This window comes from Sciurus vulgaris, assembly GCF_902686455.1.
Source record: "Sciurus vulgaris genome assembly, chromosome: 4".
In the NCBI taxonomy this organism is placed as follows: domain Eukaryota; kingdom Metazoa; phylum Chordata; class Mammalia; order Rodentia; family Sciuridae; genus Sciurus; species Sciurus vulgaris.
Window position 1 is genome coordinate 34276023 of NC_136464.1, and position 15217 is coordinate 34291239.

At 34.1% G+C, this 15217-nt stretch overlaps 1 protein-coding gene across 1 annotated transcript in view; it reads right to left on the minus strand.

The window, feature by feature from the left end:
- The window catches only part of LOC306660060 (cytochrome P450 2C18-like), a 39182-nt gene extending 34151 nt beyond the window's left edge, over nucleotides 1–5031 (minus strand). Inside the window, exon 1 of the mRNA XM_079138135.1 lies at nucleotides 4823–5031. Coding sequence (XP_078994261.1) covers nucleotides 4823–4990 — 168 coding nt within the window. The 5' untranslated portion in view covers nucleotides 4991–5031. The remainder of the gene's footprint in view (nucleotides 1–4822) is intronic.
- Between the last annotated feature and the right edge of the window lie 10186 nt (nucleotides 5032–15217).

Here is a 15217-nt window from a genome sequence, read left to right on the forward strand (position 1 = left end):
TTCCATGTAATTCTGTCTGCTACAAATTCTTTCATTGATTTTTTTTATATTTCAGCATGCAGATTTTTCACCTCCTTGTTGAAATTTATTTCTAAATATTTCATTCTTTCTCATGTTGTTGTAAAAGAAATACTTTCCTGATTATCTATTTATTACTAAAAATGCTGCTGAATTTTGTATGTCATTTGTGTATCCTGTTTATTTATTTATTTATTTATTTATTTTTTGCGGTACTGGGGATCGAACCCAGGGCCTCGTGCTTGCAAGGCAAGCACTCTACCAACTGAGCTATCTCCCCAGCCCTTCCTGTTTATTTAGAATTCATTTATTAGTTCTAATTGTTTTCAGATTAAAGTTTTCCATAACAGATAATATTTTGCTTCTTTCTTTTTGGTTTCTATGGCTTTTAGTTTTATTTTTTTTTTGTTGTTGTTGGTTAATTGTTCTGTCCAGACTTGAGTTCTATGCTGAGTAAGGGTAGCACAGTGGGCATTCCTGACTTTTCACAAATTTTTGAGAAATACTTTCAGTGTGATGTTAAATATTGGGTAGTCACCCATAGCCGTTAGTGTTCTGTGAAAAATTCCTTCTGTGTCATGTGTTTTTGAATGTTCATCATGAAAGACTTTGAAATATGTCAAATGCTTTTCCTGAATCTATCAAAATGCTCCTGTGGTTCTTGTCCTTCATTTCATTAACATAATGTGTCACATTTATTGATTTATGCATGTGAATCACCCTTGGATATCTGGGATGAATCCTGTGTGATTCTGGTGGATGATCGCTGTAATGTGCTGGAGCACAGAAAGATGCAGGTAAAATGGAATTATTCTCCTTAGTACTGGAGAAGTTATTTTTGATCTTTTACATAATAGTGTTGCTGTGATGAACTCCTGAGATTACTGGAGGTTTTTCATTTCTAGTTATGTTCTCCTATTGTTCTTGTGAAAAAGGTGATGAAGACTGGAATATCATACTTCACCATCTTACCACAGTATATCTCATATGTATTTCTTTGCCTGAAGTATATTTCTCTTCTTCAGAGAAATTTAATTTTGATGGCTACAAGGTATGCAGCAGATCACTTTGTTAATGAAATAGTGACACTGTAAGTATAATTAATCCTTAGGCAGAAAGTAACAGTAAATGACCAAAACTAAACCCCAACTACTAACTTCCAATTTAGAACTCTGCACCATTCCCATTACAGGAATTTAGAATTTGTCATCACTCCCCAGTGAATGCCACCTACACTGGAAAAATGGAAAATGAGAGCTACTACAACAATGGGGCTCCTAGCCACAGTGTCTGACTGCTGACTAAGTTACGAATGCAAAAATACTTGGCTTAACAAAGTCCAAACTTCAAATCTAGACTCACAAAGCAAAAAAATAAATAAATATGAATGAAACCCATCTCTATTAACAATTCAGACCACCATGGTAGGAAAAGCCTTGTTAGTTCCATTTAATATTTTTCCTGTTTTCCCCCTCATGTTCACCCCATTTATATACATTCTTTGCTTTATTTTTAAAAATTAAAGGACTCACAGACTTAACACAAAAATGCAAATAACCCATTCAACAAATGAGCCAAAGAACTGAACGAGTACTTCACAGAAGAAATAAGAATGGTCAAAAAATATATGAAGAAATGTTGAACATCTCTATATGCTAATTAAAACTACACTGATATTTCATCTCACTCAAGTCAGAATGGCAATTAGTAAGAATACAAGTAACAGTAATATTGGCAAGGATGTGGGGAAAAAGTTTTACTTATACATTGTTGGTGGTACTGAAAATTGGTGCAACAACTCTAGAAAGCAGATCCCCTTACAAAGCATGGAAAGGAACCACCATTTAACCCAGTTATCCACTCCTCAATTCATACCCAAACGCTTAAAAATCAGCATACTACAGTGACACAACCACATCATTGTTTATAGTAGCTCAATTCATAAGATCCAAGCTGTGGAACCAACATAGGTACCCTCAAGAGATGACTGAATAAAGAATATGCAGTATATACACAATGATTTGAATATTAGTCAGTCAGAAGGAAGAATGAAACTATGGTATTTTCCAGTAAACGGATGAAATGGGAAACATCATGGTAAGTGAAGTAAGAAAATAGCAAAAAACCAAAGGTCGAATGTTCTTTCTGATATATGGATGCTAACTCATAACAAAGAATAGTAGTAGAGAGAGGAGAATAGAAGTTCATTGTATTAGACAAAGGGGAATGAAGGGAAGGGAGAGGGACGGGAATGGAAAAGGCAGTACGAAGAATCAGAAATAACTTTCCTTAGCTCATAAATGAATACGCAACCAGCGTAACTGCACATCAAGTACAACCACAAGAATGGGATCCTAATTGGGTTGAATGTACTCTATGTATATATAATGAGTCAAATAATACTCTACCGTCATGTATATTTAAAAACGACAAATAAAGATTTTCTAAATATTTTTTTCAAATATCATTTTATTGTATTTTATTTTATTTTTTTTACTTCTTTCCATTGTGCAAGATTTGTGTGTGTGCCCTTCAACAGATGAATTGGTTTTTAAAAAATGTGGTGTATATTCCCAATGGACTATGACTCAGCCTTAAAGAAAAATGAAATTGTGGCATTTGCCCCTAAATGGAGGAACTGGAGAATATCATGCTAAGTGAAATAAGCCAATCCCCAAAAAACAAAGGTGGAAAGTTTTATCTGATACACAGGAGGTAATTCACAATAGGGGAGTGGGTTGGCTAGGGAAGAATAGGATTAGGTAGAGGGGAGTTAAGGGAAGGTAAGGGGTATGGGATATTAAGGATAGTAGATGAATTGCATATTCATAACCTCTGTGCATATATGACTACATGACCCCTGTGATCTTACATTATGTACAACCAAAAGAAGGAGAAATTACACCCCATTTATGGGGGATGTGTCTAAATGCATTCTGCTGTCATGTATGTCTAATTCACTTTTGAATATCATTTCATTGTATTTTATTTTTTTTCCCTTGCTCCATTGTGCAAGATTTGTGTGTGTGTGTTCTCACAGCATGAATATATATTTTGTTTTCACCTGTACTGTTTCTTCTGCGCCTGTTGTTATTTAGCCTTCATTTCACATAGGAGGGGTGTATTCACACATGGTTTGGATTGTTTTGATCTTACATTTGCTTGATGGCTGTACCTTGGATTTTGTCCCTCTTACTGCCCCTTCTTCACTCTCTTCGCCCTATAAGAGTCAAATTTTCCTCTTCCTTCTTCCTCTTCTTAATTTGTAAAGTACTTAGTGTAAATTTTTTATTCCTCTTTCATTATAATTAACATTTATGATCTATCGCCTGTCTCTCCTCTCCTTGCTTTTTTTACAACATTTCAAACATTGTCTTGCATTTTTACCCTATTTTCTCTCCACACAAAAAACTATAATTTCCCTAAATGTAGAATTATGTAGTCTATGCAATTCCTTACTGATTCGTGCTGCTATCATTATTAACACAGCTCGCAATGTAGTAGATCTCTGCTGTCTAATGAATGATCTTGTTCACAGTTTTTTGTTTGTGTGTTTGTTTTGTTTTTTTGTTTTTTTTTCTTTTTAAATATTTTTTAATTTTACAGACTTCTTTTTGATTCACTACACAAATGGTGTAGATCTTTTCATTTCTATCATTATACATGATGTAGACACAATTTTTTTTTATTGTTGATCTATGCCTTCCTCTATAGGTGGCAATGAGTGTTCCAGATGTCAAAATAAATACTGGACATTGTCTTAAGGCTGTAATGTGTGGATAACAGTAGTGCTGCTCCTGGCCCACCACTTCCTCTCACGGGGGTTGGAAAGTAAGAGGGTCACTTCAGGTTCACAGATTAGACATCCCATTCCCAAGCAACACCCCCAATTCAGTCCAGTAACAAGGAAACCCCCCCACACAGGTTCTAGCACCACCTCATCCTCAACATTACTTCAACACATAGATTTGGGGAGACAAAACCCTGAGACCAACAACCAGGCCCCAAGGAGGATCCACCAAAGGGGACCTCAGGTCACACTCCTCGACCTCCTCAAATATCAAAAACAGAGAAAAGTCTCAAAACAAAAGGACATTGCTATAAAAAAGAAAGGGGAATCCAGCTCAATGAACTTGCAAGTTCAAGACCTCTGAGAACTTTAGGGAACAGACAAACAATTCTTCCCCCAAATTCACAATTCTCCTAAAAAAGATTCCAAAAGAGGAAAGTACATGAAATTCCAGGGAGAGATGATAAAAAACTGATTATTCAAAGGGTCAATAATCCAAAGGAAGACCTAAAAATGAATTGAGAGAAAACTCAAGGGTTGAAAGATGCTTTTAATAAAACAAAATAGAGATATTTAAAAGAAACTAGTCAGAACTCCTGGAAATGAAAGACACAGTGAAACAAATAAAAATTCATGCAGAGCATCAGAAACAGATTAGATCGTGCAGAAAATTGAAAATCACAGCAAATGACCATGAAACAATTAAGGGCAAGTGTACTCCAGAATTTTGACATTTTCATATTGCCGCCAAAATCTTAAATTTAAATGCTTTTTAAATTTCAGATGCATTGTTTCATTATACTACCTCCAACAATGGAAAACTATAAAAAGAAATGGAAACATGAAAATCCACAGAGTATTTGCTGTGCAACAATCTCTTTTAATAAATTACCGTGTGCAATTTAATTAAATTTAATTTAAAATGAAGAATTAATGTATTTACCATTTAATTTAAAATGAAGAATTAATTTATTTACCATTTACAAGTCACTGGAGAAGCATCAACATACTCACACTAGTTAAGGATTTGCTGATGTTTTTTGGATCTATCTGCAGGATATTCCCAATAATTGGCAGAGGCATGGGTCCTGGTGGGAGTTTCCCTCTCCCAGATCTCTGACTCCTTAGTGAGAGGAGAAGCAGACAGGAGAGACTGATCACCAGGACCACAACTAGATCCATTGAAGCCTTCTCCTTTTCCTGAGACAACTGTGAGCTTGCAACCAGTGTAAACCTTTATAGTGCTCTGTTAATCAGAATGTGTTCTGTTGACATAAAGTGCTGAGCCAATCTACTAGATAAGTTCTGACCCCTTCTGAGGGCACATTGATCACCAGATAAGAATGAAAAAACACTTTTTTACTCTTGCTCTCCTTCCTGACACTCTATCCATGATAATCTACTTCAAACACTCTGGGATAAATCCCAGGAATAGGTATTTTAAAACAAACAAGAAAACACAGAAGCACCCAACCTCTAGAGGTACCAAAGTGCAGGTAGGATTAAGAAAAAATGAGGACTTTGATACAAAATATTGCTCAACAAGTTAGATTTTCACACTGATGACTGGTTGGAAATTCATGAAGAGGAAGAAATAAGTGTACCTCTGACTTTTATTAAAATATTGAACTTCTAATATTTCATCAAACAAAAAGACCATTTATCTTTGAAAATCAAGTCTTTTAAACGCACTGAAATTACATGCGAAGTGCTTAAGCATACACTATGTAGAACAACTTAAGCATTTTCAAATATGAAACATATCATCATATAACTAAGTAAATATACATAGCATTTACTTTTTAGCACCCCAAATCCCCAAATCCTGGAAACCACAGGGGAGAGATTATTATTATTTTTAATTTGGCAAATGGAGAAACTGAGATTCTGTGAGCCCAGAGACCTTCACTCACACAGCTCACAGGGGTCAGAACTGGAGTTTGAAGGAGATCTCCTGCCCATAATGGTGTGCTGTGGCTTACATCATAGCAGCCTCCAAAGCCACATTAGAAAAGTAAAGCAAACACCACACTGGCTCTGTTCATAGACCAACAAGCTTCCCCTCAAGTCACTACCCATCATTTCAATCTCAGGATAGCTGGGTCATAGATTCTACAAGCAAAGAGGCATATAAGTGAGTCCCACCCATCAGTACAGAGGTGAAACTTATTCCACAGAACTGAGGAAGAGTTGATTTCAAAGAATTGAATGGGTGGGCCTTGAGAAACCATGGTTCTGCCAATCTCTCACCTCTTCCAGATGGGATTCTTTCTGTTGCTGTTTAGTATGTCCTTGTCAGGTATAATGAAATGAAAAATATTGGACCACAGGCAATAATATTAGAGACAGATAAACAGACATGTGGTTTAGAGGTGGATAGGAGGCAGAGAGTACACCAAATAGACTCTCAGCACAGAAGAAACTATGCAAATTGGAATATGAGACTTTATTTGGTACTGATTAATTGTATGTCATTGGATTGGGGTACACTAGTAGATCGCTACTGGTAATGCTGTGCAAATATGTGTCCTTTAAGAAGACTATTGTACTTGTTTAATTTGGCAAGCATTGTTAATTACAATGTATTTAGTAAGGATGATTACTGTCAAGACTCCAGTTATGTATATTTAATGCACACATATACATGTATTCTCAAAATTAACATGTAATTTCAGACATTATTATATCACTTCTGATTTTCTTAATTACCTTTAGCTAAAGTAAAATTATCCCCACTTTAGAAATGAAGAAGCTGGGCCTCAGAGATGCAATGCCTTGGCCAAAGACACAGATAATAAGTGGTAGAACAGAGTCTGGAACTCCTGTGCCTCTAGTCTCAGTCTTCCCTAGAGTAAAACAGGTAGTTCAAACAAGTTCAATATTTACTGAGTATATTTTATTTTGCAGTCTCCTGATTATACTAATCAGTGACATAAAAAATCCCTGACAATAATCGCAGCATTCATTGTTTAAAATGGTGGTTCATAAAATTTTATTTTTTATCTTTTAGAAATTTCATTAACTGAAGTTTGGATGAACTCTTTATCCATGTTAAGGGGACACAGCAATTTGTTGTATGATTCACATGGCATGTCATGTAATTCAATGTGCTATCAGGCTTTTAATTCTGATAGAACCACACTTATTTATTTTAGACAAATTTGATTTCATGGGTCTTATCTAGATCATTAGCTTTATTGTCTATGAGATAGACTTTTCTACCCTCTTCCATCCTTCCATGATTTCCTGCCTGAACTTTTCTCTTTTAGTGAAAGAAAGAAAGCACACAGCATACGAAAATTATGGGATACATCAATCATAATACTATGAAGGAAGTTTATAACAATGAATTGCTAAGCTAAAAATTAATTTCATATATGTATCTAAGTAAGTATCTAAAGGACCAAGAAAAAGAAGAAGCTAGTAAACTCAACATTAACAGAAGGAAAGAAATAACAAAAATCAGAGGAGAAATAAGTGAGAAATTTAAAAATCATGAAAGATCAATGAATGATTTTTATGAGAAGAAATAAAAAAATCTTTAGACTAAGCTTAAAAAGCAGAAAAAAAAGTACATAAAATGAGAAAAAGACATTACAAAAGATGCCACAGAAATTCAAAGATCATTAATATTATAAAAAGTTGTAAATCAAACAATGGAAAATCTAATAGAAATGGTTAACTTTATGCACACATATAATCTACCAAAAGTCATCTATGAGATAGGAGCACAATAAACAGACCAACATGGGTAGTAATATTGTCAGTTATAAGAAAATATTTTCCTATTAATATGTTAAGGATAGAATGTCCTCACTGCTGAATTCTATCAAATTGTCATGAAAGAACTGACATTTTTTTTTTTTTTTGGTCAAATAATTACAAAAAATTGAATGGCAGAGTACTCTCAATGTAAAATCTCAGAATCATACTGGTTGAAATGGGGTCAGAAAAGTTTGATAGTTTTAACATTTAGAATTTGCTTAAACGCAGGACACAATGTACTCTTTTTCCAAGGCAAGCAGAAACTAACTTGCTTTCTGACTCAGAGAGATCTGAAGTCCAAACCAATCAAATCAGGCTCCAATCTCTGAAAGAACCATACTGACTTATTTTAAATACAAGTGACTTGATGGCTCTCTTTGCATCATTAACTTTATTCCTAATAAAATGAGTATTTCTACTTTCCCCCTACAGAAAATCTTGCTTACCCTATTTTCTTTTTATAGAAAAAAAGAATAACACAACACAACATAAAAAATGTTGTGGGAAAAAGAAAGGGTAACTGTAAGAAGGAACAGCAATAAATGCCTATACAAAAATACACAATTCAAATAACAATGATGCATCTCAAGGATCTAGTAAAAGAAGGGAAAACTAACGGTAATAGGAGAAATAAAATAACAAATATCTTTTGTGACATTCACATGTGCACATAACATAATTTACTCTTTTCCATCCCCCGGCACTTCCCCTTTACTTTTTTACTGGATTTTCTTTTTGTTGTTGTTCTTGTTATTCTTGATGTATGTTTTATTTTTCTTTTTTTCTTGACTGGTATATTATAATTATATAAAAATTGGGATTCATTGTGCTGTATTCATACATGTACAAAGCAAACACATTGAGTATATAAATCACATTTTCTCTGTTTTTTTAGTTGTGTTATTGGAGAATTATAGAATGAAAAATATTCTCCTCTGAGGTATAATTTGGGCAATAGTAAGAAAGTAGAATTCATGGGCAGTCTCTTCAAGGCTTAACCAATTAAGACTGAAATTTTTAAAAATTTGTTCTAATTAATTATACGTGATAGTAGAATGCATTTTGACACATTGTACACAAATGGAGCACAACTTCTCCTTCCTCTGGCTGAACATGGTGCAGAGTCACACCAGTAGTGTAATCATGCCTGTATGTAGGGTTATAATGTCTGTCTCATTCCATTGTTCTTCCCATTCCCACACCTCTTCCTGTTGCCTCGGTCCCCTCCACAAAATCCAATGTTCCTTCATTCTTCCCCCACACCCGCATTATGGATTAGCATTCACTTATCAGAGAAAAACTTCAGCTTTTGGTTGTTGGTATTTGGCTTATTTTACTTAGCATGATATTCTCCAGGTCCATCCATTTATCTGCTAATGACATAATTTTATTCTTTAAGATTGAGTATTATTCTTTACACACTTCTGTTATACATTCATCTATTGAAGGGCATTTAGGTTGGTTCCATAGTTTACCTATTGTGAATTGAGCTTCTATGAACATTAATGTGACTGTGTCACTGTATATGCTTATTTTTATTCCTCTGTGGATAAACTCAGGAGTGGGATAACTGGATCAAGGGGTGGTTCTATTCCAAGTTTTCTGAGGAATCTCCATACTGCTTTCCATAGTGGTAGCACCAATTCGAAATACCACCAGCAATGTATGAGTGTACCTTTTTCCCCACATCCATGCCAACACTTATTGTTCCTTGTGTTCTTGATAATTGCCTTTCTGACTGGAGTGAGATGGAATATTAGAGAAGTTTTGATTTGCATTTCTTTAATCAATAGGGAAGATGAATATTTTTTCAAATCTCTGTTGATTGATTGTATGTATTTCTTTTTAGGTGTAGTGTCTGTTTAGTTCATTTGCCCATTTGTTTTTGTTTTTGTTTTTTGTTTTTTATTAAAGTCTTTTTTTAAAAATTTTTACAGACTTCATTTTGATTCATTGTACACAAATGGGTTAAAACTTTTCATTTCCATGGTTGTATACAATGTAGGTTCACACCATTCCTGTAATCATACATATATATAGGGTAAGACTGTCTCATTCTACTATCTTTCTGTCCCCCACCCCCTGCACTCCATTTTCCTCTACACCATCCAAAGTTCCTTCTTTCTTCTCTTCCCCCAGCCAGCCCCCTCATTATATATTGTCATGGACTTATCAGAGGAAATATTCAACCTTTAATTTTTTGGAATTGGCCTAGTTCACTTAGTATGATATTTTCCAACTTCATTCATTTACAAGCAAATGCCATAATTTTATTCATCTTTATGGCTGAGTAATATTCCATTGGATATATATGTCACAGTTTCTTTATGCCTTCTTCAACTGAAGGGCATCTAGGTTGGTTCCATAATCTGGGATAGGCATAATTTATATTACCAAAATGGCCATAGTGCCAAAGGTGCTATACAGATTTAGTGCAATTCCAATTAAAATCCTAATGACATTTCTCAAAGAAACAGAATATCATTTATAAAGTTCATCTGGAAGAATAAAAGAGCCAGAATAGCCAAAGCAATCCTGGGCAGAAGAGTGATGCAGGACTTATCACAATATCAGATCTTAAACTCTAATATAGAGTAATAGTAACAAAAATGACATGGTATTGTCACCAAAATAGACAGGTAGACCAATGGTACAGAATAGAGGACATGGAGACATACCCATATAAGTACAGTTATCTCATACTAGACACAGGTCCCAAAAACATACAATGGAGAAAAGATAGCCTCTTCAACAAATGGTGCTGGCAAAACTGGAAATTTGTATGCAGGAAAATGAAATTAAACCTCTATCTCTCACCCCGTACAAGACTCAACTCAAAATAGATCAAGTATCTAAGAATTAGGCCTGAGACCCTTTACCAAGAAGAAGAGAAAATAGACCCGAATCTCCATCATGTTGGCTTAGGACCAGACTTCCTTAACAAGACCCCAATAGCACAAAAAATAAAAGCAAGAATCCATAAATTGGATAGATTCAAACTAAAAAGTTTTTTCTCCTTTTCCCATTTGTTGATTGGGTTATTTGTTTTTCTGGTGTTAAGGTTTGTTTTTTCCTTGATTGTTTGTTTTTTTTTGTTTTTTGGTTTTTATGTATCCTGGAGATTAGTGCTGTATCTGAGGTGTGTGTGGTAAAGATTTTCTCCCACTCTGTAGGCTCTCTCTTCATGTTATTAATTGTTTCCTTTGCTGAAAGGAAGATTTTTAGTTTCAATCCATCCTGTTTATTGATTCTTGATTTTACTTCCTGTGCTTTAGGATTCTTGTTAAGGAAGTCAGGTCCTAAACCAACATGGTGGAGAATGATTCTAAGTTTTCTTCTATTGTGTGCAGGTTCTCTATTCAAGTACATTCATCTTTCATCAACTTTGAGTTGATTTTTGTGCAGAGTGAGAGATAGAGTTTTAATTTTATTTTACTACATAGGATTTCCAATATTCCCAGCACCATTTGTTGAATAGGCTATCTTTTCTCCAACATATGTTTCTCATACTTTTGTCTATTATCAGATATCACTATTTGTGTGGGTTTGGCTCTGTGTCCTCTATTCTTAACATTGGTCTACCTGTCTGTTTTGGTGCCAAAACCATGTCATTTTTGTTACTACTGTTCTGTAGTACAGTTCAATGTCTGTTATTGTGATATATGGGGACACATCTACGACTAGCAAGATGAGTCTTGTTCAAACCATCAGAAGCAGAGGTCTCACTTTCAGGAACAGGCACTCATTGAGGGATTGTACCCAATTTCCTGAATATGTGATTTCAGTGTAGAGTAACTGGTCGTCCATAATTTGCTGGTCCTGTTGGGACAACCTGCTAGAGCAAATGGCTTCCTCAACTCCACCCCATCCTGTTTGTTTCTCACAGAGGAAACTCCTCTCAGTCCCCCTTTACAACTATAAAAAAAAGGGAAGTTAGTCTCCTCCATTATTATTAGAGCCACATTGGTATGGTTCAATGGGTCATGTCCTTGATTCAAAGGATCATTGTCTCCTGTGGTTGTTTTATTGAATAAGTTTCTTAGAGATTAACATACAGCCAGCCCATCCCTCAAACAGAAACCCTTTCCCTCAGGCATGCTGGATGTGGAGGAAACTGGATAGTGATGCCTCCTTCTTCACTCTTTTTCATAAGGATTGGTTTGTCTCTTCCAGATCTCTTTGTTTTCCAAATGCATTTCACGATTGCTTTTTACTTGTCCTATGAAGAATGTCATTGGGATTTTAATTGGAATTGCAATGAATCTGGATAGAACTTTTGAGAGTCTGACCATTTTGACAATGTTAATTCTGTCTATCCAAGATCATGGGACACATTTCCATTTTCTAAGGACTTCTTCAATTTCTTTCTTTAGTGTTCTGTAGTTTTCATTGCAGAGGTCTTTCACCTCTTTTCTTAGGTTGATTCACAAGTATATATATTTTTAAGGTTCTTGTGAATGGGTCGTTTTCCTAATTTCATCACTGACATTTAGAAGTGCATTTGATTTGTGGGTATTGGTTTTATATCCTGCTACTTTGCTGAATTCATTTGTTACTTCTAGAAGTTCTCTGGTGGAGCTATTTGTATTTTCTAAACATAGAATCATATCATCAGCATGTTGTAGTACTTTGAGTTCTTCTTTTCCTCTTTTATCCCTTCATTTCTTTCATCTGTCTCATTGCTCTGGCTAAACTTTTGAAGACTATGTTGAATAGAAGTGGTAAAAGAGGACACCTTTGTCTTGTTCCAGTTTTTCTTTATCCATTTAGGTGCAGGCAGAAATCTAGGCTGGTTGCATAACTTGGCTATTGTGAATTGCACTTTCTTCATTGCATTGCATGTATTTCTATAGCATCTTCATACTACTTTGTTGTGGTAACTTTTATGTGTGGAATAGCTGGGTCAAAGGTCTTTCCATCCCTGGTTCTGAGGAGTCTCCATGCTGATTTTCATAGTGTTTGTAGTAATTTGCAGTAACACTGACAATGTGTAAGTGTTCTTTTCTTCCCCCATCCTTGCTAACATTTATTATTTATATTCTTGATTATTGCCACTCTACCTTGGAGAGACGAAATGTCAGTGTAGTTTTAAAGAGAGCATTTTCCTGATTGCTAAAGATATTGAACTCTTTTTAATATAGTTTTGGTCAGGCATTGTATATTTGTTCTTTGGTAAAATATCTTTATTTTTTTGAGTTTTGTTTGTTTTTGTGCCCTTGTTGCTTTTAGCAAGAAGTTTCTTGAGTACTTTAATTATTCTAGATAATAATCCTACTGAGAAAAGAGTCATGTACAACCACAAGATTGGGATCCTAATTACAATAAGTTAAACTCCACATATGTATAATATTTCAAAATGACTCTGAAATGCAAATAAAAAACACAATCTACTCTCATGTAGATCTAAAAATAAGAAGTAGAAAATTACCAAAAAATAAATAAATAAACATTTTTAAAAAGATTTCCTGGCAAAGATTTTCTTCAGTCTGTAGGGTATCTTTGCATGCTCTTATTTCTAGTTTGATCAGTTTTTATTATGAATGGGCGCTACATTTTTAAGAAGAATTTTTCTGCATCTACTGAGATGTTCATATGATTTTGTTCCTTAATACTACTTGTGATTAATTATATGTGTTGGTTAGATTATGTTGAACCCTCTTATATGTCTAGAAAGAAACCAAATCAATCATGATGTACAAACTTTATAATGTGTTCTTAAATATAATTTGCTAACATTTTATTAAGGAAATTTGCATCTATGTTCATCAGTAACATTTGTTTTCTAGTTTTCTTTCCTAGGTGTATCCTTATCTAGTTTTATTATTAGTGTGATTCTGGCTTCCTGTAATGAATTTAGCATAAGTTTTCCCTTTTCTACTTCACAGAGTAATTTGAGGAGCATTAGCATTACATCCTCTTTAAAGGTCTGATAGAATTCAGCTGAGAATTCATCTGATACTGGGATTATCTTTGTTGGCATGCTTTTATTACTGGTTCATTTTATTGCTAGTTATTTTTCTACCTTGGTTTCTAGATCCACTTCGTTCAATGTTGGTATGTCATCTGTGCCTACATATTTTTCCATTTCCTCTAGATTTTTCAATTTTGGGGAATATACAATTTCATGATAGTCCCTAATGATAATCTGGATTTCTGTAATATAAGTGAGGACATCACCATTTTCATCTCTAATTTTATTTATTTGGGTCCCCTTCTTTCTGTCTGTATGATCCCTTAGGTTTTTTTACCTTGTTTGTCTCTTCAAGGAACCAATTCTTCATTACACTGATATATTTTATTTTGTATTTTTTATTGTGTATTTCATTAACTTTAGCATTGACTTTAATGATTCCTGTTCTTCTACTGGTTTTGTTTTGGAGAAGTTTCCATGAGCAGCTGGTTCAAAAGTTAATTTAGGTAGCTGTATGACCTACTTTATAGATGTCTGCTAGGACCATTTGATTTATAGTATTTTTACTTCTGAAGAGTCCTTAATGAGTTTATGCCTGGGTGACTCATCTGGTGGGAGAGATGTGTTGAAATCATTCCTATTATTGTATTGCAGTCTATCTGAGTCTTCATGTCAAGTATTTTAGAGTATGTAACTAGGTGGACTGACATTTATGAAATAAACATGTATATGCTTTCATCTTCTTTTTGGATTGTTCCCTACCATATAAACTGATATCTTTTTCTCTTCTGATTCATTTGGACTTGATGTTTGTCTTGTCGGATATGAGAGTAAATACCTTGCTTGTTTTGGGATGCCCTTTGAATGAAATATCATTTTCTACCCTTTCAAGTTTATCATATATCTCTGGTTGACTGTAAGGTGTGTTGCAAAGAACATATAGCTGTTTTTAATTCAATCTTCTTTTATTAGGAGATTTAAAACCAATTATATTCAGTGTTATTATAGAGAAATATTTGTTAATTACTGCCATTTGATGTTTCTAATGTTTAATTTTGTCCTGTTTCTCATTTGATTAGTTACTTTTCCAATGAGATTCATCCACTCACTAATGCTAAATTTCATATTTAATGGCTTCTCTTTGCTTCAAGTATTTTCTTTTGTGCAAACATTTTACTCATCAATTGTTTTGCTTTCCATTCTTTTTGAGAGATTTGTTATATCTCTTTCAATTCTGAAGAATAGTTTTGCCTGATATAGCAATTTTACTTGACAATACTTTTCCTTCTCTTTTTGGAATGATGACCACATGAATTTTAGGGGTTGAGTTGAGAAAACAGAAGCAATTTCATTTGGCCTACCTCTAAATATGACCTGACATTTTTCTCTGGAGGCTCTTAAAATTATATGTGTTTTCAATTTAGGTTTAGACTTTTAATTATAATGTGTCATGAAAAGGTTCTTTTATGTCTTGTCTATTTTGAATTTTGAATGATCCTGTACATAGATGTCCATCTCATTCCCAAGATTTAGAAATTTTTTGAAATTATTTCACTGAAAAGTTTTACCATATCCTTGACTTGTATCTCACTTATATCCCTTTTCTTTTCACTTCAAATTATTCTTAAGTTTCATCACTTAATGTTTTCCCAGAATTCTTGTATATCCTGATTATGATTTTTACAAACTATTGACTTAATATTCAAAATCATATACATTTTCTTTAATATTTG